This window comes from Sarcophilus harrisii, chromosome 5 (assembly GCF_902635505.1).
Source record: "Sarcophilus harrisii chromosome 5, mSarHar1.11, whole genome shotgun sequence".
In the NCBI taxonomy this organism is placed as follows: Eukaryota; Metazoa; Chordata; class Mammalia; order Dasyuromorphia; family Dasyuridae; genus Sarcophilus; species Sarcophilus harrisii.
Genome location: NC_045430.1, coordinates 175,034,270 through 175,060,925, shown reverse-complemented (window position 1 = coordinate 175,060,925; position 26,656 = coordinate 175,034,270). Strand labels below are relative to the sequence as shown.

The following is a 26,656-nucleotide window of genomic DNA, read 5'->3' as shown; positions in this document are numbered from 1 at the left end:
TGAGCAATTCTGTGATGTATTCAAGCAGGATAAATACCCAACCCAGATAATTCAAGGCTAGACATCTCTGTCTACATCGCCTGTCTACCTTGCTTAAAGCTGTCAGTAAAACTTTTTTTTTCCTTCAGGCCTTCAGATATTTTGCTAGGAAGTCCTGACTGTGCAGTGATTAGTGGTTTCAAAATGCTATTCAGGACAGAATAGGTCTTCAAAAGGATGCTTAAGTAATTAAGGCAATTTAATTAAGTCTTCAATAATAATTTGAAAAGGCCAGTGTATTGTTCCCAGGAGAAGGTTACAGTTTTAGTGTCAGGTTTTATAGTTACATGATGTATTTTCCTTAGAACTTAATTTCCTGATTTTCTATGCAAGAATTAAGATAGTAACTAACCTACAAGTAGGTTGTGGTCGAAATTTTTGGAATGATTTTTTAAGAAGCCAACATATTTCCTGAATATTTTAGATGGTATTTGATTTTCAGTTTATCTCAGCTCCTCAACCTGATTAACTCTTTCTATGGATTATAGATTAAGATTTAGAAAGGGAATGTAAATGACCCTCATTTACCAGCAAAGACAAGAGATTTAAAAACTTGGCCAAGATTACAAGGAAAGTTAAATATTAAATCATCTTGACTCCATAAGATTTTCATTCTACCATACTAATTAATGACTATTGTAGACAATGTACTGGTTGCATTAATGTATTGATAGTTCTGAAGTTTCCCATTGCCTCTCTTTCTGGTTCTCTCAATGAGCTGGGATATTACTCCATGGTGTAAAAAAGAGTAAATTATCATATAGTAGCAAGGGAACCACATTAGAACTCAAAGGATCTATGTTGTATCTGGCCTCTCTCATTTCCTTCCCTTAGGAAAATCACTTAATCTTTCACAACTATGAGTACAAAATGAGCCCCCCCCCCATCAAACCATATGACTTCTAAGATTTCTCCCAACTCTCAATCCTTCTCTGTTTTATGGGAAGATCATGGAAACTTAAAAAGAATAAAATGCTTCTCCCTCCTTTCTTCTTTTCCCTTCATCTTCTTCTAATTTAACAGGATCTTTCTTTACTTTTATCCAATTATTTGTAGCTGAGTGGCAATTCATAACCCCATTTGTGTTTGTTTTGTTTTTGGCAAAGACACTGGAGCTATTTGCCATTTACTTTCCAGATTATTTTACAGATGATGAAATCGAGGTAAATGTTGTTAAGTGACTTGCCCAGAGTCACATAGCTAATAAGTAAGTGTCTGAGGTCAGATTTGAACTCACAAAGATGAGCCTTTTCTCATTCTAAGCCAGGGACTATATTTGCTGAGCCACCTACCAGCATCTTTCTCTGCTACTTGGATGAATAAAACCTTATAAAAGATTTCTAGATACAATAGTTTTATATTAAAAGAACATTGTCAAGTCCAAGGTTAACTGTTACTGACTTTCTGTTTAACAGACCCCTTGGAGGAAGACCACTCTGATCAGTATTGACCATAGAATGAATAGGATTTATTATAGGTTTTGTCCATTGAAGGGTAGAAGTTTATTTCAAAATTAAAGGAAGGATTTTGTGTCACAGCCAATAAGTCTTGCCCATGACACTTAGGTTAGTTAAAATAAGGAAGGAAACTAGCAGTTTCCTTCTATTATTAAACATTCCTCAGATTTCTTTCATGCAACATTTTTCCACTTGTATCAAGGAAAAATATCTCACTATTTTAGGGGGAAAAGATTATGGGATTTTTGTACAGCTATATAATTGATATAATTTTCATCTGAAGCAAGAATTATGTATCACTTAAACAAGACTGCTTCCTACAGGTGAGACAGATTTGAAAGAAGCAAAATTCCCTTTGCAGAATCATTCTTTCATAAACTGTCCTCCATGGTTCTTTTAAAATCACAGAGTTAATTAAAAGACATCAACATTGCCCTCTTTTTCCCCTTCTTCCTTTGCAGGTGGTGTTTGTATTGCTCAGTCACAGAAAATCCCCCGTGAACCACGGCCTGGAGAATTTGACAAAATCATCAAACGTTTATTGGAAACACCTAATGCTCGGGCAGTGATCATGTTTGCCAATGAGGATGACATCAGGTACTTATCTTTTTTTTTCTCTGTGGACTATGAGATCTGGTTACTTCCATTTTTTTTCTAATTTATTCATATGTGTTGTAAAACTTTAGAAATTTAAAACATGTAAAGAAAAAGGCTTTACAGTTATAGAAAAGACTGAATTCTGATCTACTGAGTCCTCATAGCTATCAAACTCCTAAGGCTCAAGCTTTTCTCTGCTAAAACCTAGAAATTAAAAGAGAAGAAACAAATATGGATGATAAGAGTGAAGGATGCAAAGGAGCTTTATAATAAAACTAATTATCATATACTGGAGTTGAAGTAAATTCTATTTCCTTAAGGAGATATGATTTAGATAGTTAAAATAATTGATTGACCAATTGTGTAATGGTGACCTACCAACTATGTAGAACTTAATCCATTTAGTGTTCTAGGGCTTGAGTTTGTTGAATTTCTTGCTAAACACTGTTGGTTTTATTTATTTTTGTTCCTATAGGCGAATATTGGAAGCTGCCAAAAAAGTAAATCAAAGTGGGCATTTTCTCTGGATTGGCTCAGATAGTTGGGGTTCAAAAATATCACCTGTCTATCAACAAGAAGAAATTGCTGAAGGAGCTGTAACTATTCTACCGAAAAGAGCTTCAATTGATGGTAAGAAAAACAAATTGTAATGACTGAGATCAATAAATGGATATGTTTCAGTTAAAGGACTCGAAGCTCAGTTAGATAAAGTACAATATTAAAATTGGAAAGAGAAGATTTATAATAATTCACTTCAGTTGTATGAATATACATAGTGAATAGCTAGATCCATTGTACTGATTGACCAGTTGTTAACCAGGTAAGATACATATATGTATATGAGCAAGAACACCATTCACTACTTTGAGCCTCAGAGATATTTTCGTAAATTGTGATTGAACATTATAAGCCTTCTAAAGAGGCCACATGGAATGGTAGAAAGAGGAACATCTTTTCTGGAAATCTGAAATTGGAGATTCTTTTCATTTGCTTTGAAATGAGAGCTGGATATGGACAATGAACACTCCCTACTGTTGACTTCCTTGAAGCTAGGAATGGGAGGGAAGACGCTTTTATTCTATTTTTTGTATAGTAATTAATAATCCTGTTACCTTCTTTTCCTGGGCAAGCATACAAAGCATTCCTGAGAATTTCTGAGAACTTTCTCCTGCTTTTTTCTTTTTTCTTTCTTTTTTCTCTTTTTTCCCTTCCCTTTTTCTCTTCTCTTCATTTCCCTTCCCCCATTTCCCTTTCCCATTATTACATCTTTCCCCTTTTCCCTATTCCCTATTCCCCAATTTCCTGCCTTTTTTTTTTTTTAATACTTCCATTCCCAAGGTTAGTGGAAGGGAACAGATAGGAAGTCTTGGAAAAGCTTGATTATAGTTAGGGAACGATGAACCATTTGGTTTCATTTTGGAGGCATGATGTTTTGATGAGAACATTGGGTTAGGAGTCAGATGACAGTTGCAGATTACTATTTTTAGATCTTGTCATCCTCATTGTTTTTACTGACTTAAGCTTCTTCTTACTTTCTCTTATTTGTTAATGTCTTACATAGGGTACTTATTCCCAGCTGTGCTATTTTCTACATTACCTCTATCAAGTCACTTCCCTTCCTCTAGAAAATGAAGATGTTGCTTTAATAATCTCTAAGGTCCCCTCTAGTTCTGAAGATCTATGATTTGCACCTACTTTTTTAAAATATAGAAATTGTTCATGCAATATAATAAGTTGCACTGAATTCCGAAATAGTAATTCATTCTGAATTGTAGCCTGTAATAAAAACCTGATTATTGTAAATGATTTTTTTGGGGGGTAGGGAAGGGAACTAACAAACCCCAGTGTTTTCCTTGGTTCTTTTTTATTCTGTTATTTTTCAGTCATGTCTGACTCTATGACTCCATTTGGGGTTTTCTTGGCAAAGCTACTGGTGTGCTTTGTCATTTCCTTCTTCCGCTCATTTTACAGTTGGAAAACTGAGGCAAACAGGGTTAAATGACTTGCTCCCCAGGTTCACACAGCTAGTAAGTGTCAGAGGCTAGATTTGAATTTAGGAAGATGAGCCTTCCTGACTCCAGGCCCAGCACTTTATCCACTGTATCATTTACTTGCTGTAATTTATTTTTTAAGTCTGAGTAAAGTCCTTCCCCATCTTGGCTGCTACTGGGACTATGCTGATTTACAAGCATGAATAGCAGAGTATTATGTTATTTTAATCATTCAATTGTTTTTAGTTATTTAAGAAAGGAAAGTGGGATGTAGGATTAGCCTAATATGCAAGTGGTCTGGAGGGGTCTAAATAGCTTGTGACAGGACCTTAAAGTTCTGCCCACTTCTATCTTTTCCATGCCCTGAGATGGTTTCAGAAATCCTCAACTTTAGGATCACTCTTTTGATTGATGACCTCAGCAGGGTAATACCTATTATTACCCATGTTCATATTAGCAAAGATCAGTTTGTCAAATTATCTGGAATATATGACATAACACTAACACTAGTATGATGATTTAAAGGTCTGCTGTGTCCCTCCTAACTTTATGCTTGCTTTAAAATCAGTGATTTCAGGGAGGGGGTGATGGTGCTATTTGTCTCAGTGTTTTTGTTTGTTTGTTTGTTTGTTTTTTTACTTTCTGTGTATTTTATCACATTGGGATGGTTTGGATTTGGAATTGTAATTTCATTTGTATAAGGAATTGCCAATGGAAATACTCTTTCAAATGCTGGTCTCTTCAATATATAGTCACAAACATTTTCTTGGGAAACTGAGGGTGATTTACCCAAAGTAACAGCCAGGACTTGTCTTTAGCAAAAAGTAGTCATAACTTACATGACTCAGTGATCCACAAGGATATACAACTCTGTTTTGATTATGAATTTAATTTGATATTATTCTAGAAATAATAATTTCTAATATAATAACTTTTAAATTATTTCTTTCTTGTACATTATAGGATTTGACCGATATTTTAGAAGCCGGACTCTTGCCAATAATCGAAGGAATGTGTGGTTTGCTGAATTTTGGGAGGAGAATTTTGGATGCAAATTAGGATCACATGGAAAAAGGAATAGTCATATCAAGAAATGCACAGGTTGGATACTTGAGTATTTTATTTGAAACCATTATTCATAATTACATATAAAATGAAAAGATCCTTATAAAAATGAATGGTGCCTTATTCATGGGTAAGCTGGCCCTAGCTAGCTTAAGCTCTTGAGAGCTGATTTTAAAATATTCTGTATGAGCATTTATACCTGAAAAAGTACATCTACAAATTAGTGCTTAAAATTTTGTTGATTTTCCAGACATAAGAAAGCGATAGACATATAACCTATATCTGATTATTTAATTTTTCATAGGGGAAGAGTTGAAAAAGGGGAAGGAGAGAAGGATAAAATTTGGAACTCAAAACTTTAAATATTTAGATTTTCTCTGTCTTTTAAAACATTTTTATTTAATTTAAATAAAAATGTTTTAAAAGACAGAGAAAATCTAAATAATATTTAATATTTAAAAGTGTTATGGATACCTTTTTGATTTTCAGAGACCCAGATGTTAAATTATTATTGGTGAAGTCTGCTATTTTTCTCCTTTGTTCCATAGAGAATCTCCCACAGAGTTGAACTCATATTAGGCCATCAAGTGGTGCTGGTTAATTGAGTGTGTTTATGTGTTCAGCACTATCCTAAATAATATGACGGATAAAATAACTCTTTTAAAGACATGACTTTTGTCTACAAGAAGCTTATGATTCAGTTAGGAAGATAATTATAAAAAGTTTAGATAAAGGATTATTTAGGGAAGAGAGATAGCAAGGTAGTCTTGAAGAGTTAAGAAAAATTCTACAAGAGAAGTGAAAGTATGGTTAATCCTTGAAGAATGGGTAGCATTTGACAAGATGGAGGGGAAAGAACATTCCATACAATAATACACCAAAGACCAAAATGAGAATGGTGTTTCTTCATAACAATGAGATTCGTTGGATTAGAGTAGAAACTTTCTGTTGGGGAATAATGGAAAGTAATGGATACATTGTTTTTAGGGGACTTAGCATGAGATGAAAGAGTTGAAAGAAAACTTTCTATGTTTGATCGCTTGTTAAATTTATTATAGTCTCCAAAGATAAACATCAGGCTAATAGTGATGTTTAGTGATCTCCAGATTAATTTTTTTCAGATTCTGGGTTTATGTATTCCTAATGATTTGGGTTGGAAAGAATGAGGAAAACGATGGTTGAATTCAATGAAATACCTGATTATTTTACAAATAACTTTTAGAAAGTGGTTATATAAACTCAGCTGGTTACCTTAGACTCATCACCTGTCTGAATTCACATAATATCTACTCTTACTCTACTCAACTCCCCTCCTTATGTTATATGGGGACACATACCCTTAAGAGCAGTGGCTGTGGGGATACTGAATAAATATGTCACTTGTGAATGTGGAATCAAACTATTGAATTTTCATGGATTCTGAATTTCATCCATGTATTTGGCTATTGTCAAAATTGTATCAACCTGCCAAATTAGAGCTATTTCAGTGAGAACAAAAAAGGGTATTTAGTTGACAGGCTAGACCAGATATAACCCCTAAGGTTAATTGCATCAAGAGGCAGATTTTCATGCAAATTCCATTATGGCTGTTCCTGAAATAATTTTGAGAATGGAATTTCATCAGAAGCAAATTCAAGAAATGCACACCTGGATTTTGTTGTTATTGTTTTGATTGTTAGTGATGGCTCTTTTTATTATTTTTATTATTGTTGAGAAAACTTCCACAGCAGAAGCTAGGCAGTGTTTGTGTCCTCAATTGCCATCACTTATGGCTTATGTTTCCATTTTTAGTTAGGAAATAAGGTTGCCTAACATACTATTGATTAAAATGTTTAGGAGAATGAAGATTATAGGGCAGTTAAAAGTGTCCATGTATAATTCAGCATTGATTTTTGCCTCCAACAGCCTCATTCCTGCTTGACTAGAAATGTATCTATGTATAGATGTCTAATTCAAATTTGACTTCAGATCTTATGATAGTTTTGACAGCCTTAACAGAAGTCTTTGAAATCAGAGAACCTTTAATATATCTTTGCCATATCCCCATTAACAAAACAAACAAGATTCATGTTAACGTTTTTTTGTAACACTTCCCACTTGGCGATGCTGGTCTCCCAACACTTGTACTGCCTTTGGGGCTATGTCTGGATGACAAATTAACATGGTTAAAAGCTCAGTTCTCATAAGCTTGGGGACATCTTTTTTTTTAATCAGATTTCTAAAGCCAGAGATCTATGAATTTTTGTAAAACACACCTTGTGGAAAAGAGATGAGGTGTACTTTTTTTGAAAATCAAATGGTTTTTAATTTTTTTTTTAGCAAAACAAGATTTGGCTTTTGTCTCATGATAATTGTTAACTTTAGGGTGCAGGCCAAATTCCAGATGAGCAATGTTTCTCTTCTATTGCTCAAGACTTAATAAATTTGAAAAAGAGAATTATTTAATCCTATGTAAAGTTTCTTTCATCTTCCTAAAGATACAGATCCTTTACTGATTATTGAGGTGATGGGTAAGATTTTGTTACTCTCTACCTAATCGTTCTGCCCATCAATCTTCTGCTTTCTCCTTCATTTTATAAGTCAGCTATAGACACATATCCCTTGAGAATTCTCCTTCATATGCAAACCCTCTGTCCCTTTCATCTTCACATTGTATACAAATTATCACTAACCATTTCTTTTGCCTCCCATCTTCCCCTTGGACTAATCCATTTTCAGCATTGAGCATATAGTGGCCAAATTCTACCTTCAAAATGATTCTTTCCAGCAATTTTCTTAAAGATAGAAAGACTTAGATTTTAAAATTTTCCTTTAACTGGTGTCTTTTCCTAGCTAAGCAAAGGCAATTTGGAACTCGATCCAGCCCATCATGGCATCACTCTCAGGAATTTTCTGGCTGAGATCTCTGGCAGTACCTGCGCAAGGGGTTAGCCCTGATAATGTGTTGATGAGTCTTTCAGGGTGGGCTCCCTTCAACTTTCACATAAACTCTGCCTTCTTTTCTTAAACGTGAGCTCTGAGTCACCTCTACAATTTACTAGGACTATTCTTTTCCCTTCAGTCTTCCCCTTCCCCCACAAAAAATATACCATCTTCTTCCATTTTTATGTGCCTTGTTTGTCTTTTGAATTTAGATTGTGAGCCCAGAGGGCAAGGACCTTATTGCTTAGGGAGTACATAGTTGACACTCAAGTGCTAAATGGTTGTGAGCATATGCTAGTTAAAATGGCCTATTGATTCTTATTTATGATGATAGGAATAGCAATGATGGGAAAAAAATGCAAGCATATTCTGCTCCTGCCAACTGACTACATTCTGTCCATTGAAGGAAACAGAAAATTTAGTGAGGCTTGGGATTGCTAGTGCTTCCTAGTGGTTATTAGGAAGGTTTTAAGCTCCACCCCAAGTTTTATCTACTGCCTAAGCAGCTTTTTGGGTGATTGGAGGGGTTCTTTGGAAGGCCAAAATCATTTCCTTCCCAAGTAGGGAGCATGGAGGAGCTTTTGACCTAGATGGACTAAAAAATTGCCATCAACTCTGCCATCTTATAAAATCTTACTTTGTTTCCTAGCTCTTAAGAGGAAAAAGAAAATCAATATTTGAAAATATATCTTATACATCTCTGTACATTTCCAAGATGAGAATGTATTCATACTTGCTACTCTGTAACATATGGGTGTGCGTATATATGTAAATGTATATTACATGTATATGTATGAATATATATATATATATATACATTTTCTCTCTATATATATTCAATATATATTTCATCTACAATAAATGAAAGAATAATTATTAGGAACTTACATTCTAACAGAGGAGAAAATAGGAACATGCATAAGTATATCAATGAATATAATGTGCCTAAAGAGTCAATCCTGCCATCAACAAACATTTATTAAGATGTATTAGGCACTCTCCAAAGCACTAAGGATCCAGAGTAATGTAAGAACATAGTCCCTTCCCTGAAGCACCTGACATTCTGGAGAGGAGAAAACATGTAAACAACAATGTACATATACTATTTATATAATATAAATGGGAAAAAAATCTCAGAGGGAAAGTGCTAGTTGGGAGGGAGGCTAATGGGAAAGTTAAAGAAAGGCCTTTTGCTGCAGCTAAGTTATAGGTTAAAGGAAGCCAAGAGGCAAAGATGAGAAGGGAAAACATTACAAATATTGGCAGCCAGTGAAAAAAGCAAGAGATTGGGAGATTGTAATGCCTCTGTACCTAGAAATTATACTAAATTAAAGGGAATACAGGTTGCAAAGGTACAAAGAGGCCAGGTTCTGAAACTCTTTAAATGCTAGCAAGAGTATTTTAAATTTGATCCTGCATGTAAATAGAAAGCCACTACCATTTATTAAGTGGAGGAAGTAGAGGGAAGGCATGGAACCTGGTCAGACCTTAAGCTTTAGGAAGATCACTTTGTCAGTGGAATGGAAGATAGAGTGGAATAGGGAGAGATTTAAAGCAAAGAGGAAGGCATTGCAATAATTCGGGAGTAAAATAATAATGTTTTACACCAGGCTAGTATGTGTATGAGTAGAGAGAAGGGGACTGATATAAGAAATGTTCTGTAGGTCAAAATGTCGAGAGTTGACAACATAATGGAAAGGTGAAAAGAAAAAAAATATTGAGGAAGTTCCGGTCTAGTTGCACTGAGGAGAGTAGGAGAAAGGAGCTAAATATGCTCTGTCTTTTGGGTAATTCAAAAGAATAGCAATTTCAGGGGAGAGGGATGGCCCCAGTACATCCTACCTTATTCCTCCCTTCCACTTTTACTAGATGCTGCTTCAAGTAGGGGAAATAATAGTTAGTGGGAATGTTCTGATAATTATTTTTGTTTTATTTTGTTTTAAGGAAGAGGAATTCATTAGCATTGTTCTAGTTACAGGAAAATGGGAAGAGATCAAAGAATAGTGAGAAAGAGGGATATTGAGAGAGGGGATCTATTGGAGAAGACTGCATGGTGCAGCATCAAAGGTCTGTAGTGTTCTGGATGTTTGCTTTGGTCCCTCATTCAGTCAACAAGCATTTATTAAATACTTGATATGTGTAAGATACCATGCAAGGTATTGAGGACACAGATGCAAAAACTCAATCCTTGTCCTCAAGGAATTCTCATTTTAACAATATGAGCTTTCCTTTCTCTAAAGAGATGCAAGATAGAAGTGAAGGAGCAGATAATAGAAAAAGATATCTGAACAATGTGAAATGAGGAAAAAGGGAGCTTCCCTTCTACCCCAAATCTATTGATATTTTCACTTACTTACAGTTTAGATTGCTAAATTGCAACTAATTGAACTGAGAATGGCATATAAGCATACTGCTTGGTACATGGTAAGTGCTTAATAAATGTTTATTGACTAATTGAGAAAAAAGTTATATCACTTAAAATCAGGAGATTTTACTCCAAGCATGGCTCAGGTTCTTTACTATGGAAGAGTATTTACTAAGATATTTACTATGGAATGAGATAGTAAATAAAGTAAAGTAAATAAATACCCTAGAATCAGAAAGAGCTGGTTCAGGTGCTTCCTCTGACACATCTTAGTTGTGTGACTATAGGCAGGTCATACCTAAGAAATTTTTGAAACTTACAGATGAATTTCTGATCTGCATTGATAGATTGGATTTCCAAATCTGTAATATGTTATATATCAATGAAATCAAAGGGTCATACTGAAGGGAGATGAAGGGAAGAAAGAGGGGGAAAAGGCCTGCATAAGCAATTCAAATCTCTTTGTAAATCAGTTTCTTTTAAGAAACTGCTATATAATAATCTTAAAAAAAAGGGGAGGAAACAAACTTTTAAAAAGTATCTACTATGTACCAGTTAAGGTCTTTACAAATATCTCATTTTTTAATGAAAACACATAATGATCTGTCTCTTTAGATCTATCAAAATGCAAGTCATTATTATTATACTAGCTGGGGGAAAAACTAATTGAAAGGGGGAAAAAGGCCTTTAATGTTTCCAATTCATAATTATTTATGTCCTGCTGTTCCTAGCAGGCTAGGGGTGGCACTTTTGAATATGCACTTCTTAGATACCATAGAACTCTGGGCATGGATCTTGCCACCTGCTGTGAAACAGTACTAATGTAGAATCCCCTCATAATTTACTCCTCCTACTCTATTCTAAGACTTTCTCTTGTTAGCAAGCCTGAACTTAGCTTTCTATCCCTTCTTATGATTGCCATGCTAGGAGAAACCCTTCCATCTGCCACCCTCCACATTTCAATGGCCAGAGACTTGTAAACTGCTCAGGGTTGGGACAGGCAAGATACTGAAGTCAGCAAGAGGCAGTGCTACATAATCTCTAGGATTTAGCAATGAAAACCAATCCCTCTTTGAGAACCCAATGAAAAACAATATAAATGTAGATTTTAAACATGGTACCAGGGGATGATGGCATTCAGTAATCAGTGAATCAAACCTTTGGTTTGACAGCAAATTAAAATTTGCCTGATGCACCATAGATCTATATGTTGCTACAGTCATTCTTCCTACATCTATATTTAGCAACAGAGTCAGTCATCACAATCTCTTAAGACAGATAAGCTGACAGAATGCTTAAATTGCAAGTCACTTTTCTAACAGAAAAAGATCATGCATGAATGAATCATTTAAATTATTTTCTGTGTTTAGTTTCTTATTTTTAAACCACTAATATTATTTTCAGATTATTTAAAAGTCTATTAAAACATGTTGGACTAGGTACTATGGGTCATAAGTATGGAACAAGAAGAGATGAGGAGAATTGTTCAGTAAATGACAGTTAATTCTACTTAATATTCTTTACCCTACCAGTAGGGGTAAAATATTTATTTAAATTTGATTAAACAAATATTAAGTATCTTCTTTGTACAACCCCCCCCCACTATTCTAGACCCTGAGCATTCAAGATAAAAAAAACATATTCCTTGAACATAAGAAACTTACAGTCTAGTAAGAGGATAAGATATCTATGTAAATATTATAATTTTTGTTATTATTATTCAAATGTGCTTGACTCTTTGTGATCTCATATGGGGTTTTCTTGTCAAAGATACTGGAGTGGTTTGTCATTTCCTTCTCCAGTGTATTACAGCAAACAGTCACCCAGCTGATTAGTGGTGGAGGCCAAATTTGAATTTGGCTTGATCCCAGACTCACTGTTCTATCCACTGAGCCACTTAGCTGCCTTAAAATGTAAATGAAAAAAAAAGATCAGGTCATATAAGAAATCAAGCATGGTAGCTTGGGATGGTCAAAGAGAAAAGGATCACTTGTGGCTTGAACAAAGAAGTGATCAGTTTATAAGCATTTATGAAGCACTTACTATGATGCCAGGCACTGTATTTAACACTGAGTTTACAAAGAAAGGATATTGTTTCTGTCGTTAAGGGCAGAATATTCTAATTGGGTACATAACTGTGTACACACAAGTTATATATAAAGAAAATATAATCTTAGAAGAAAAACACTAGCAGTCAGAGGAATGGATGATTGAAGAAAATAAAATTTGAGCTTCCTTAAAGAAAACCACGGGAGTTAGGAGGCAGAAGTGAAGATGCATTACAAACACAGGTATGTAACAAAGGCATGGAGTTTGGAGATGGTATGGTATATGGGAAGAACTACAAGTATACCAGAGCATTTGGGCTAGAGTAAATTGTGTCTGATTGGATCCTATAGGAGGAGCTGCAACTCTTTTGCAAAGAATAGAAACTTAATGAGAACTGAAATAAGCATTGTGTAGCACTCTATGTATATGCAACTAAGGCTTTAAAAATGAGAAACATCCCAGCATAGTTATCAGAGAGCTGACTTCAAAGTCAAGATTTGTTTCAAGTCCAGCTTCTGATACATACTTATTTTGTGACAATGGAAAAGTAACCACCTACAATTCTCTAGGCATCTTTCTAAGACTATAAATTGTAGAAAAGGTATCTACTTGCCTTGGAAGAGGGAATTGCTCTTCCTGGAAGATCTCTATGCCAATTAAATTATAAGATTGGTTTCCATTCTTATAAATGTTAGATAAAATATCGAGGAACTTTTTATTTGTTTAATCTTAGTCCATTCTAAGACCTGTTATGCTCTATTGCTTTTTTCTTTAGGAATCCATTTCCCCCCTCTATAGATATGATCTGTTTTACTTATACTAAGTTTGTTCCTGAAAAATTGGATGTAAACTAAATTTTAAAAAAAATTAAACTTTAATTGTTTTAGGAGGGTGACTTGATATTTATAGGATATACTTGTAACTGGGTCAATATCAGGAATATGAACACCTCTGTGTGTATATGAAGTAGAGCAGAAGAATAAGTTATATGAATTGAGTAGGTAGAGACATTAGGAAGTTAGTATTTTTGAAGGTGTATATATATACTGAGATCTCCTTGTATGAGGATGGAAGTCAGGTTATAGAAACTAGGTACTCAACTCTTTCAGGAAGGAAAGAGAATATCTTGTAGGCATATATTAGCTACTAAAATCTGTATTTGTTGGTAAATTTGGATTAAATGAACCTTGAAGGGGGAAAAGATTCTAAGATTATTCAGTGATGAGGAAGGAGAGAGAGAGAACCTAGAAATGGCAATGAACAACAAAGAGTATTCCAATTCCCCCACTGTGATAAGTGAATCAAGAGTATGAATTAAAGGATAATACTAGAAAGGATGGCCTGAGATGCCATGTCCTCAAATGGGAGCAAAGTCTTAGAACCAGAAGGTGGAGGGAGTGTAAAAAGAAAAAAAAATCTAAGATTGAAAGCGAGTTTGCTAACTATTGAGCAGGCATTTTTCAAAGAGCACAGTGGGAAAAGTGAATACATTTGAACTATTGGTGGAGGACTGAGGAATGTAGAAGTAAGGGAAAAAGCAACAAGAGATCATTAATGGAGGTTGTACAGGAATTCATATAGGAATGAGGAGTTCAAAATCACTGGGATGAGGAAAGTAGAAAATTTAGGAGTATACCAATTATGAAGAAATGAATTCAGGTAGAGTATTAGTAGCTGGAGAAAGGTCTCTTGAGGGAGATAAGTGATTGGATTGTTCAAGAACTTCCCTGAATGTTAAACTTGATGACAGGTGATGAACAGGTATATTCTCAAGTTCAGGAGGCCTGATTCCAGCAGAAAAGTATAGACAAAGGTAAAGTAGAGGAGTGTCTGGAAAGTATAAAGAAGCTGAAAGTACTAGGTGGCTCTGGTTGGGCATTCCTGGGTCTTTGGAGCACAAGAGAAAGGGGGTGATGTCAAAAGGTGGGAGGGTCTGGATCCAGGGCTGACACAAAGCTACCTAGAAAAACCATGAATCAATGGGTTTGATCCTCAGAACCCAATTATTTTCACCCAGAATAGCCATAGATAAGTTTTGTATGATTATTTGCAAATATCTATAGCTATCTATGTATCTCTATCTCTATCTATCTATCTAACGACCAACTAGAGAAATTATTTTTAAAAATATGATTGGCTCAGTGGACCTCATCACAGTGGTCCTCATCACTTGGAGCATCATTCAGAGAAGTTTAATGTAGTGAAAAGAAAACTAGATTTGGATTTTTTTCCCCCAGGTTTGTTGCTAACTAACTGGGCAGTCACTTATTTTTTCTAAATTTTAATGCCATATTCTGTAGAATGGATGTATTGACTTGAATTAGCAATTTGGTGTAATAGAAAAGATAGTAGATTTGGCGTTAAAATACCAGGATTCAGATCCTACCCTACCCACCACTTCTGTGAGTTTGAGCAGTCTGAAATATGTCATGTCTGAATTTCCTCTTCTGCAAAAATAGGGCTTCAATGATCTCAAAATTCTGTCCCACATAGATACCTTATGATCCTAAATCCTTCCTAATGGGAGGGCATAGGTTGGTATGAGGGAAGAAACATCATATTCAAAGAGAATTCAGAAGTCTATTCCAAGTAAAATTTTACAATTTGATTTTCATGTGTCACTAATGACCTATTTTTAAAAATGTCTTCAGTATATGTTTTGCTTCTTTGCTTTACACAAATTCACATCACCCACTTCTTTGCATATTTTTTGCAGACAGATACAGGTGCATTTGTGTACATTACTTTAAAATCTCCTAATTAAGCTTCACATTTTCATATTTTCATGATGAAGCTATATATTTTCATTACCTTATCTTTCTAGTTCATATTTAATCAAGTTACTCACTAGTTGTTGAAAACAGCACATGGAACATTGGCTGCCCCAGACTTTTGATTGCATATTCTTGAACTTTATAGTTTTTGACAACTTCTTTAAATGGTCTGCATGATACTTGAAATTTGTAAGTAAACTTTAGCACAGTTAACCATTAAAACTATCAGCTGGGTTTCATAGGCAGTTGATGACTCTTAAAGGAATTCTAACTATAGCACTTAGCATAATACACACACATATTTAATGAGTGCTAGTTCCCACTGATACAATACGTTAGAGCTTAGAAAGTATTATTTTTACAGGAACTCCCCCAGTTAGCTCAAGTAATGTTATCTCTTTTACAGATAAAGGAAACTGAGGTCTAAAAATTTAAAGTAAATTGTCTAATATCACACAGTTATTAAGTGATAGAGTCAGACATCATTTATATCTCTTCATTTTGGCAAATCTTTATCTGTTATATCTCCCTTAAACACAAGAGATAGTATCTTTACTTTTATGCAATTTACTGGTTCAATGTTTGCATCCTGTTTTGCATCATACTGGTAAATCACTTAACCTAACTTTTATTCTCTGTAAAATGGAGACAATAATAATACTTTCCTTACAGTATTGTTGTGAAGATAAAAAGTTAATATAGCACTATATAAATGTTACCTATTATTGTTTCCCCAGATGCAACGGCTTGTTTAAAAGGAATTTATAAGTTGGGCTTGCCATGGTCACATTCAGTATTTTCTTTCTTTCTCTTTCTTCTAATTTGGAATTGGTTGTGGATTTCATTCTACCCACTCAGTTATCTAACTGCACAGAGAAAGCTGATTCTGAAATAACTATTTTATTGGCAGTCTGTCATTTCTTGTCTGTCAAGATAAAATCAATTGCATTGTTGATGATATTCTTCAGTGCTTACCACATGCAGTACTTTATAAATCTTCTTGAAGAAATTACTTATGATGTAGTTGAGTTCCAATCTATGTATCCAGTTTTCTTTCTCACCTGAAGCACTTTGCTGTACCAGTAATGGGCTGCTAGGCATTTTCATTTGGACATCTTATAGCTCCCTCAGACTCAACTAGCCCCAAAGTGAATTCATTGTCTTTCACCAGCCCTTCTCTTACTTTTCCTTATTTCATTGTAGGGTATCACTATCACCTAGATTCACAATACTGGATCATCTTTTTCTTTTCCTACTCCCTTACTCACCTGCCAGGCAGGTGATTTAGGTGCTGGGGTGATTTAGGGCTGGATTTTAAAAGAGAGATGAGAGTTGGATTTATAGAAGTAACTTGCATAAAGATGATAACTGAATACACATGATGACATTTATTAAAATATCAAGATGAATATGGTATCATTACTCCATTAATATATCAACTCGTTGGTCTTTGGACCAAAAGGACATATTAACAACACCAGCAGTTAAACTACTGTGAATACAGAGGATAGAGTTATTTAGTTCTTGAGATCCTCTTCTCTCTTTTCCTATCATCTGCCATGGGGACCATAGAAAGTAGTAGCAGCTCACATTAATCTTGCACTTAGAATTTGTAATTAACTGCATATACATCATCTCATTTGAACCTTACAAGAATCTTTTGAGAGATGTGTATAAACACTGGACCTATGATTTCATTGATATTGCCATAGACCAAATGAGAGAACTCGTCTATGCTAGATTACTGATTGTTGAGGGACTTGCTTGAAATCACACAGCCAGCTTGTATCAGGAAGTTTGGATTCAACCCCAAATCTGCTTGTTTCTGAGTTCAACTCTTCATCCACAATCAACCACAATGTTTCTACCTGTGAGAAGTAGATATTACAGGCATATCATTCTTATCCATTACTTAAGAAGAATAGCTGTTTTATTTCTTTATTCTTTGTATCCACAGAGCCTGGCACAGTACATTGCCCATAGCATACTTGTTGCATTGAAATTTCCAAATGATGACAGTGACTCTGAGAGGTCACATAGCTTGCTACACATTTAAGAAGTGACAGAGATGGGATTGAAACATGGATCTTCCTGACTCTTAAGTCCAAAATTCTTTCCACTAGGCCATCTTGCATTTAATTCTGAAAAGAAGTGATTTTTTTTTTCCTTCAGTAAATTTTTTGTGTGTTTTTTTCCCCATTTGGCAAATTCTGGCTTTTAAAGGTGTTGTTTTAATGAAATTTAGTCTTTTTTCCATTTGGTCCAATTTGCTCTCTCACCTAAAGCACCTTTCTGTACCACTAATGTTCTTCTGGGCATTTTCATTTGAATGTTTTGTAGCCCTCTCAGACTCAACAAGACCCTAAGTGAATTCTCTGTCTTTTACCAAAAACCAGCCTTATCTTAATTTCCTTATTTCTTTGTAAGGTATCACTATCATCTAGGTGCACAATACCAGATCATCTTTTTATTTTCCTACTCCCTTACTTACCTGCCACCCAGGATTGTGACCAGATCTGAGTATGTGGCAAAGCAACAAAGTCTTGCCTCAGTGCTTACAGAGACTTGTTTAATCTTCTGACCTATTGTTTGATCCCCTTATGATCCCCTTATGATCTGTTGGCTGAGAGATCTGGAAGTACCCATGCCACTGCCATTCATGATTCAGTGCTCTCTCAATGCTTGATTCTAATTTACTGGGCCTGCACTGAACTATGTTCCACTCTCACCCAGATGCCTCAGACCTTTCCTGCCAACCTTATAAATTGTTTTTGGCTGGAAAAATATTTCACTCTGTCCTTTAAGGGATCTTCCTGCTCCAGGTTTTATTTTAGGACTTTATTTTAAAATGTTCAGAGGGGTTTTGAAGAGAGCTAAGATGAGTCCCTGTCTTTTCTCAACTATCTTGTCTTTGTCTTATGAGAAAGTAGTTTTTTTTTTTTTTTAACTGCTATTGGAAATAACATCTTTTGTGTATACACTTTGAAGTAGTTGGTTGGCCAGTATGTCTGACTATTGTAATGCAAATTCAGATTTGTAGGGAGGTGACAGTAGGCTGAATATTTGGTGATGCTATGCAACATATGAATTTCTTTTAACCAAAAGTCTTATTAACACCTGACTATTGGGAATGTTTTTACCTGTTTAGTAAGTTACATTGTTGCAACCAAATGGTTAGATTTGCATATTTTCATTTGGAAAATTTTGATTCTTAGTATTAAGGAAGTTTATACTCTCATAATAAGCTACCTTAACTTTCATAGGATCATCAGTTTAGAGTTGGAAGAGATCTTAGATATGATTAGATCTAATACTGTTATTTTACACATGAGGAAACTGAGGAAAACAGGATTAAATGATTTACCCAGGGTCATGCATCTGAGACCCAGAGTAACAGCTATTCCTAATTTGAAGCAGGATTTGAGCTAAAATCTTTCCATTTCCAGGTCTAGTGATCTTGCTGCCTTAGCTGCCTCCATTTTGTTTAGTCCTGGGTAGAATTCCATGTTACAGGATACAGCTGTCTCCTAGCCATCTAGATGACTTTCAGGAAGAAAATCAAATCTGTTAGTTAATCTCTTAGTGACAACATTCAGTTGTCTGCCAGGAAAGAGCCAAGACTAAAAAGATGCTTATTTGGCAGACTGTAGGAGTGTTATCTAAAACTGAGAACTCTGGAATCTGCCAGAAAATAAGAGTAAAAATTAAAAGGAAATACAAAAGCCTGTAACCAAGGGGAGGACAGGAGCCACACAGAGAACTTCATGCTTTATTAAGCAAGTGGAATGGGTGCAAGAATGGTTTTATTAGCAGCAAATGTAGCCTTGTTCATTGAATATGAACAGCTTTATTACCAACTCTAATGGGTGATCTTTTCTTTATCCCTAGTCATAATGACAAGAAAGTCAGAAGTCAGGTAATAGTTATTGGGACTCACCCACCCAAGAGCAGAAGCTGTGGGATAACTGCTACCCTTGGTCTTAGCCAGCACTGAGAGCATATCAGCAGTTGGACAGAGAATGCTTTCAGAAAGCCAGCACTTGAATCTCTTTGTTTGGGGAACAGAATAATGGAAAGGATTCTAAGTGTCAAATAAACCCCTTCAACTTTAAAATGCTTTGCTTTGGTGCTTCTGTTTAAATATATGCCTGATATTCTGAGAAATCATGACATTTTATACTATGGGAGTTTTATAGGAGATAGAGTATGGGACTTACTGTCAGGGATTCCTGAATTTGAATCTTGCCCCAGGTACTTATTAGCTGGGTGATTTTAGGCAACATCATTCAGCCTTAGTTTCCTCATCTTTTTTTAAAATGGTGGTAATAAATGCATCTACCTCATAGAGCTGTTCTGAGGATCAATGAGATAACATATATAAAACACTTTTCACACCTTAAAGTATTATCTATGTTTTATCCTCCTCATTACGATATTTTTTTATTTCATGTGCATGGAGAATTTCCTGGTATAGACATTTCCTCCAGTGATGCAAATGGGCAACTCAATTAATTTATAATCTTAGTTGTGTGGAGCACTGAGAAATTAAATGACTTGCTCATTGTAACCCAACCAGAAAGTCAGAGACAGATTTTAACCTCAAGACCTTACTCCAAGAATAGCTCTTTAGTCACTGGTAGAATATAAGTTCCTTGAGGACAAGGACTCTCTCACATTTATTTATATTAATATCCACAGAGCCTAACTAGTGTCTGATAGGTACTTAATTAATGTTTATTGATCGATTTATGGTCCATAATGTCTTTCAAGGTTTAAGCATTCGATTTTATAAATCAACTCAGAACAATCATGTATGGTTATTCATTATTTCCATACTGTACTTCCCTCTCTTTTTGTTGTAGAGAGTTCTCTACAACAAATACAGTGGTAAAGAGACTAACAGCATCATTATTCGGGTATGTTCATTGGTTCAGCAAAATTTTCATTTCTTCTCTTTTCTAAGCTTGATTGTGATCTGTTTCATTTCTCTCTCTGAGAGTGAAGAATGTTTTAAAGAACCTTCTCTAACTACTGAATATGTGTGTGGGGCAGAGAAGTCCTTTGTTTCTAGATTCTGCAAACTCTAATCTGCACTTGAAGTAACTGCATGCAGATGTTTTAAGTCATAGGATTTAGAATCAGATGTATCTGATATTATCTTATCACCCCACCATTTGACAATGCAAGAAAACAAACCTACAAAAGGTCAAAGGATTAGCTCCTAGTGATGATAACAAGGTTAGAATTCAAACTCAGTTCCTCTTCCTTAAAACAAAGTGTTCTTTCCAGAATATCATAATTTCTTCTAATATGAGCAAGAATTAATTTTTAAAAAAGTAATGATTTTATAAAGAAGCTGGAAGTTAGACTTGCAAAGAGAAACCTATAGTGGAGCATTTTCAAGATAAAATACAAAAGAAAAAGATCACCAGTATTTTGCTGCTCTTTGTAAAAGGAGGTACCATGGAATAAAGAATGTGGACAAATGAATATATTGTTTGGTCTGGATTAGTGGAGATGCGATTTGAATTCAAATCTCACCTCCGATATTTAATGTCAATATCCTACATTGAGACCTAAGCCACCCAAATAGTGGAACAGAGTGGTAGATCTAGAGTTAGGAAGATGAGTTCAAATCCTGCCTTGTATATTTATGAGTTTAAGACATTTGCAAACCTTAAAGCTGAATATAAATTTCAGTGATGATAAAATGACCTTGTCATTTTTTCTATGACTCAACTAATTTTCTATCACTTATCTATTGTATTGCAAGTATTTGCCAGTTTTGTAGAAGTTGTAATCTGTACTGTTGGAGTGATTTTTTCCCCACAAAATCCACAAAAGGTCTTTAATGACTTTTTATTTAAGATATCATGCTACTAATCTTTAAGCATTAATGCATTCATGAACAGGCCTGGAAATTAATGAACTCTGGTTTCCCATGGATTTTCTCATTAACTTCTCTTCTCTATTCTCCTTGTCTTCCTTACATCATTTGTGACATCCAAAGGCGTGTTATACATCAACCTGCTGGCATTGTCACCATTTTTCAGCCATTGTTATAGATTTAAAGAGTTGTCTTAATTTGGAACTTTCATCAAATTTAATTGAAATGTCCATGTAGAATTAAAATAATTCAAACTGTATATTCACAGTGTAAGCAACTGTGAAGCAGCAAACAAAAAAAAAATGCAAAAGTTAGGCATGTAAAACAGTACTTGAATTCTGGTACGCAGTTTCTTTTTATTGGGTTGAGACAGCATAATTTTTAATAGAAAAAAATTAGAATTTGTGCAAGAAGATCTAAGTTTGAGTTACTACTTAGAAACTATGTGATCTTTGACAAACTTTTGTGTAGAGGTAGATAAGTAGGTAGGTGACTCAGTGGCTAGAGAAGGAATCTAGTCAAATCTGGCTTCAGATTTTAATTTCTGTGACCCTGGATAAGTCAAGTGACTTTGTTTTTTCATTTGCAAAATGATAATAATATGACATCTTCAAGAAGTGTCCTGAGGGCAAAATGAAATTACATTTGTATTTTGCAAACCAAAAAGTATGAGCTACTGTTATTGTTATTGTTAGGATGATGCTAATATCTCTAAACTTTAGTTTCTTCATTTGTAAAATGATAATTGCAATAAGTCTCCTCAGATATAATGGAAAGAACACTGGCTAAAAAAAAAAAGAAAAGTAGGAGTGATAATGCTTGAAATCTCAGCTATCAGGGAAGCTGTGGCTGGAGGCTGTAGAGGGCTGGAACTATTGAATCAATGCACTGAGGACAGGACTGCTGAGTGCTTGAGGCTAACTACTGATTGGACAATACTCTATGGGCATATGCTTGGAAAATGGTCCTTTCCACTATCCGTACTGGCTCAATGATTGGTGTATATTGTAGGAGGGACTAGGGGGTGGAGTAAGACTAGCCAGGATCACACTCTGGGCAGTAGATGAGGGAGAAGATCCTTGCAGACATTCTCTTCCATCCCCTTCACTTCTACCCCAAAAGACTAAGAATAAAGACAGACTCTTGCTTATCCTGACTCTGGCTGATTCTGGGGTGCCCTGGGTGCGAGTACGGTCGTCACAGGAGGCTCTCTTGATCTTAGAAGTTTGGAGTTTCACTAGACCATGCAGATCAGCAGTGCTTACTAAATCTACACTAAGGTGCCTAAAGTGGGGATAGCTAACCCAGGCTGGACATAGAGAAGTCAGAGATCCTGTGCTGGATCTTTGTGCAATCACAAAGCTGTGCAATCAGGCTAGTGAGACCACCTATATATCAGCCTACCTAAAGAAGGGAGACTCTGCTTGAAAAGAAGGAAGGAAGGGGAAAAGAGGAAGGGAGAAAGAGAGGAGAAGTAGGCAGAAAGAGAAGGAAGAAAGAAGAATGAATATTGGCTTTGGAGTCAATGAAATTGGAAAATTCTGCCTCTCTTATTAAATGTAGAGATTGGAATAAATTGACTTTGGGGGTCTCTTCTAATGTATAATCCTGTGATTATCTGGGAGGAAATGATTAAAAGAGATAAAGTATCTAAAGATTTATGTGTGTGTGTGTTTGTATGTATACAGACATGTATATGTCTACTGTACTCTGTGTGTATTTGTATGTGTTATTGTTCAACTGTTCAGTCATCCAACTCTTTGTGATTCTGTGGACATACCACATTAATACTTTCCATGGGATTGTCTTGGCAAAAATATTGAAGTGTTTTGCTATTTCATTCTCTAATGGATTAAGGCAAACAGAGTATAAGTGATTTTCTCAGGAATATACAATTAGCAAATCTGAGGCCAGATCTGAACTCAGGTCTTCCTGACTCCAGACTCAATGCTCTATCATCTGAGCCACCTAATTTCCTTTCTTTTACACACACACATACACACACACACACACACGCATATGCGCATGCACATATATTTATATAATGTGCATATATATTATATACCAATTTACATACATATATGTATATTTATACAAATATATACTTACATGTACATAAAATATATATGCCAATTTTTATTTTCTTACTGTCATATAATCTAAGCAGTTCTTAATGTATAGTGCTCCAATAGTATATTAGTGCTCAGAAAAAAAAAATTAAGTTTTGATTTTGTCCTTCAAACTTGTGAAAGTGAATAAAGATACTCTTACTCTCTTATGTTATCTTACTCTCTTATGTTAATCACATATAATGTATTGGGTTCAGGTCTAGCCACCACATTTTAGGAGCATGTTGACAAATTGGAGAGCATTTAGAAAAAGACAACCAGAATGGAGAAAGGTCATTGAGTTCATGCCCAAAGGAAGCTTGAGTTAAAGAATTGGAAGTGTATAAAAGAGAAGAATGAGTAGCTATAAAATATCTGATTTCAAAAGTTTGAAAGACATAGGCATTAGATTTTATTCTATTAAGTGCAAGGAGTGGTCTACCAAATCAGGGCCAATGGGTAGAAACTATCAAAGGGCAAATTTAAGGTTGTTGTCATGAAAAATCTCCTCACAATGAAATTATTCAGAAGTGGAATGGGCCATCCCAGGTGTTGAAAGGAATTGATAAGAATGTTCTTTGTTGGATAGATTTGGAGGGAATTCTTTTTCAGGTGTGAGTTGTACCAGGTGACCTTTGACAATCTTTCTAACTCTGATCATCTAGATAATTGTGTTATGGTCATAAGATCAATTTATACTTGGTACTGAATGTAGCAGATGTCTACCTGTGTTCCATCACATTATAGCTGAGGCTTACTGAAGCCCACAAAAATGATCTATACAAGAAAGACTTCCCATAATGGAACTAGAAGTTGAGCCAAAGTCATGTGATTTGAAATACAGTTTTTTTTCTCTCCTTTGTCCTCATGACAATGCTTGGTTTGGAAATGTGGGTAAACTATAACATTATAATGTCCACATAGTGCCAGTGTCCTCTGGTTATTAACTGAGGAATAGTCATCATTGATCATGAAAATTATCCAGCAATATTTCTTAAGCATGCTCATTTAAAAAACCATGCAGAGTCAATTATTGGTGAAATTTTGAATTGCTTAGCCATTTTAGAAAATAATTTGAAATTGTACCAAAACTAATAGGTATACACCAGAAGCTCCAAGAGAATGGGAAAGGTGTGTATTTACAAAATGTTTACATCACTACTTTCTATATTGATGAAGAACTGGAAGGGATTTGGTGCTCAATAATTATGACATGATTGAATACATTGTAACACATGAATGTAAAGGCATATTTCATTATAATAAATAATGAATATGAAGAATTCAAAGAAACTTAAAGATTTTAATGAACTGATGCAAAGTAAAAGCATAATAAGGGAACATGTTTTGGAGTGGCCACAATAATGTAAGAGAAAAATGCTGAAAGCCTTTGGAACTCTGATTAATGCTAGACACAATTGTGTCTAGAGAATTGATGGGGATGAAACATATTGTGTGCCTCTCATCAAAGTGTTATGGAACTGTGGATATGTGTGAGACATACATTTTCAGTATTGGTCAATGGCTGGTTTGTTTGCTTAATTCTGTTTCTTTTTACAAGTGTTCTTCTTGGGGTGAAACAATTGTGGGGAGCCATTGGGAAGTGACTAATATTTGGCAAATTTCAATCAAAAAATTTTTAAAATGTACATAACCCACATACACACAAATATACACACAGATATGGAAATTTCTATACCTACAACTATATCTGTACCTGTATCTGCATTTGTAGCTCTAAGATCTGTGTGGAGTGAGCGCCGGAAGTAGTTCTACTATCTGGCCTCCTAAAAAGAAAATGAAATACATCTAAAAAGAAATGAATATATACCTAGAAAAAACAAAGTAAACAAAAACATTAATATAAGAATTAGATTTTCTCTGAGAATGCTATATTTTAAGAATGGAATAAAATAGTTCCCCACCGAAGAAAGTAATTATCTTTCATTCCTTAAATTGTCAGTGCCCTTCCTAATCTTTCATTCCTTAAATTAGGAAGGGCACTGACAATATTGCATTGTTACATGTAATTAAGTTGAATTTATTGGCTCTGAGCATTTTAAGTCCAATAACACTTTGGGTGGCTGTAGAAGTACCAGTAGTTGGATGAAACAGAAAGGAGCATTGTACTCCCTTATTTCTGTCAGGCAGTAAAACTCATCACTCAGCTTTTTTCCCCTTCTGTGCATTTCAAAGACATATCCCTTATCAGAAGGAAGCAGATTCTAAGATTCTCTGAGCAGGTGTGCCCGTGGCATTCCCACTGAGCCAGTTACTTGGCAAAAATCTATGAGAGCAGTGGAAAGAATTTAGGACAATATACCAGTCTTAGGTATTAATGTAACTGATGACTAGGAGTTAAGGGAGGAGCTTCCGTGATTTGAGACAAGGTTTGGGTACAGGAGTAAAAGACGATTAGCAAAACTGCCTCAGAGACATTTTAGATGGTTTGAAAAAAAAAAAAAGAAGACTGATTGACCTTGGGTGGAGAAGGAAGGAGATGCTATGAGTCATGCTGAAAAGGGAGCCTGTTGATATTGAAGGCAATTTTGTCTTAAGGTAAATTATTTTATGTGGTATTAGATAGAATGGAATCTTGTATTTTTGTTGTCCCAGTCTTTTTCTTGGAGAATTTAAGCCACTGAAGCCCAGAGAAACACAATAAATAACAACAAACAATGGTATTTATGTTTGTGATGACCAATTTACTTATAAGTCCCTTTGGCTATGAACCAATGTGACATAACTGCTGCTTACTTCTTCTTCTTCCCTTTCTCCCTTCGGTGGGTTTTTCTTAGATCTTTCATTTTGGGGAAGGATCCAGAGGAGGTATCCTTCATTCTCTGAACTTTATAAGTACATCTCTCTCTCCTCTCACTTTTCCTCTTTCATGTGTTTTCTTCTCTGATTAAAATCTTCAAAGACAAGGAAATCTTTATTTTTGCTTGTATTTTTATTCTTACTGCTGAGATTTGTACTTGATACACAATAGTTACTTAAAAATACTTGTTGACTTGATTTGGCATAACAGATAGAAATGGTGATGATGTTTTTAGTACAGGAAATTCTTAGATGAAGAAATTCCCCATACTTATGCAAGTTGGCACTTTTCTGACACTTGTCATCTTAGAGAGTTTTCTAAGGCACTAACTGACTTGTAGAGGTCACACAGTCGATATGTGTCAGATAGATGGAATGGAATCTAGGATGTATGTTGTTCTAGCTTTTTCTTGGAGAATTTAAGTTACTGAAAACCAGAGAATCACAGCAAATCATAATCAGTGTGATATTTAGAAAAAGTCAACTAGATGTCATCTTGTACCATTTAGATGGTACTTACTCATGCTTCTATTGACTTGCCCCAAGTCAAATTACAGAATCTACTTTGAGAGAATCAAGCAA

General features: G+C 35.1%; 1 protein-coding gene across 1 annotated transcript in view; it reads left to right on the top strand.

Moving 5' to 3' along the window:
- GRM8 (glutamate metabotropic receptor 8) overlaps positions 1 to 26,656 on the top strand; it is a 927,338-nt gene that overhangs the window by 423,308 nt on the left and 477,374 nt on the right. The window contains exons 4-6 of the mRNA XM_031938983.1: positions 1,958 to 2,093; positions 2,569 to 2,723; positions 5,048 to 5,185. Coding sequence (XP_031794843.1) covers positions 1,958 to 2,093; positions 2,569 to 2,723; positions 5,048 to 5,185 — 429 coding nt within the window. The remainder of the gene's footprint in view (positions 1 to 1,957; positions 2,094 to 2,568; positions 2,724 to 5,047; positions 5,186 to 26,656) is intronic.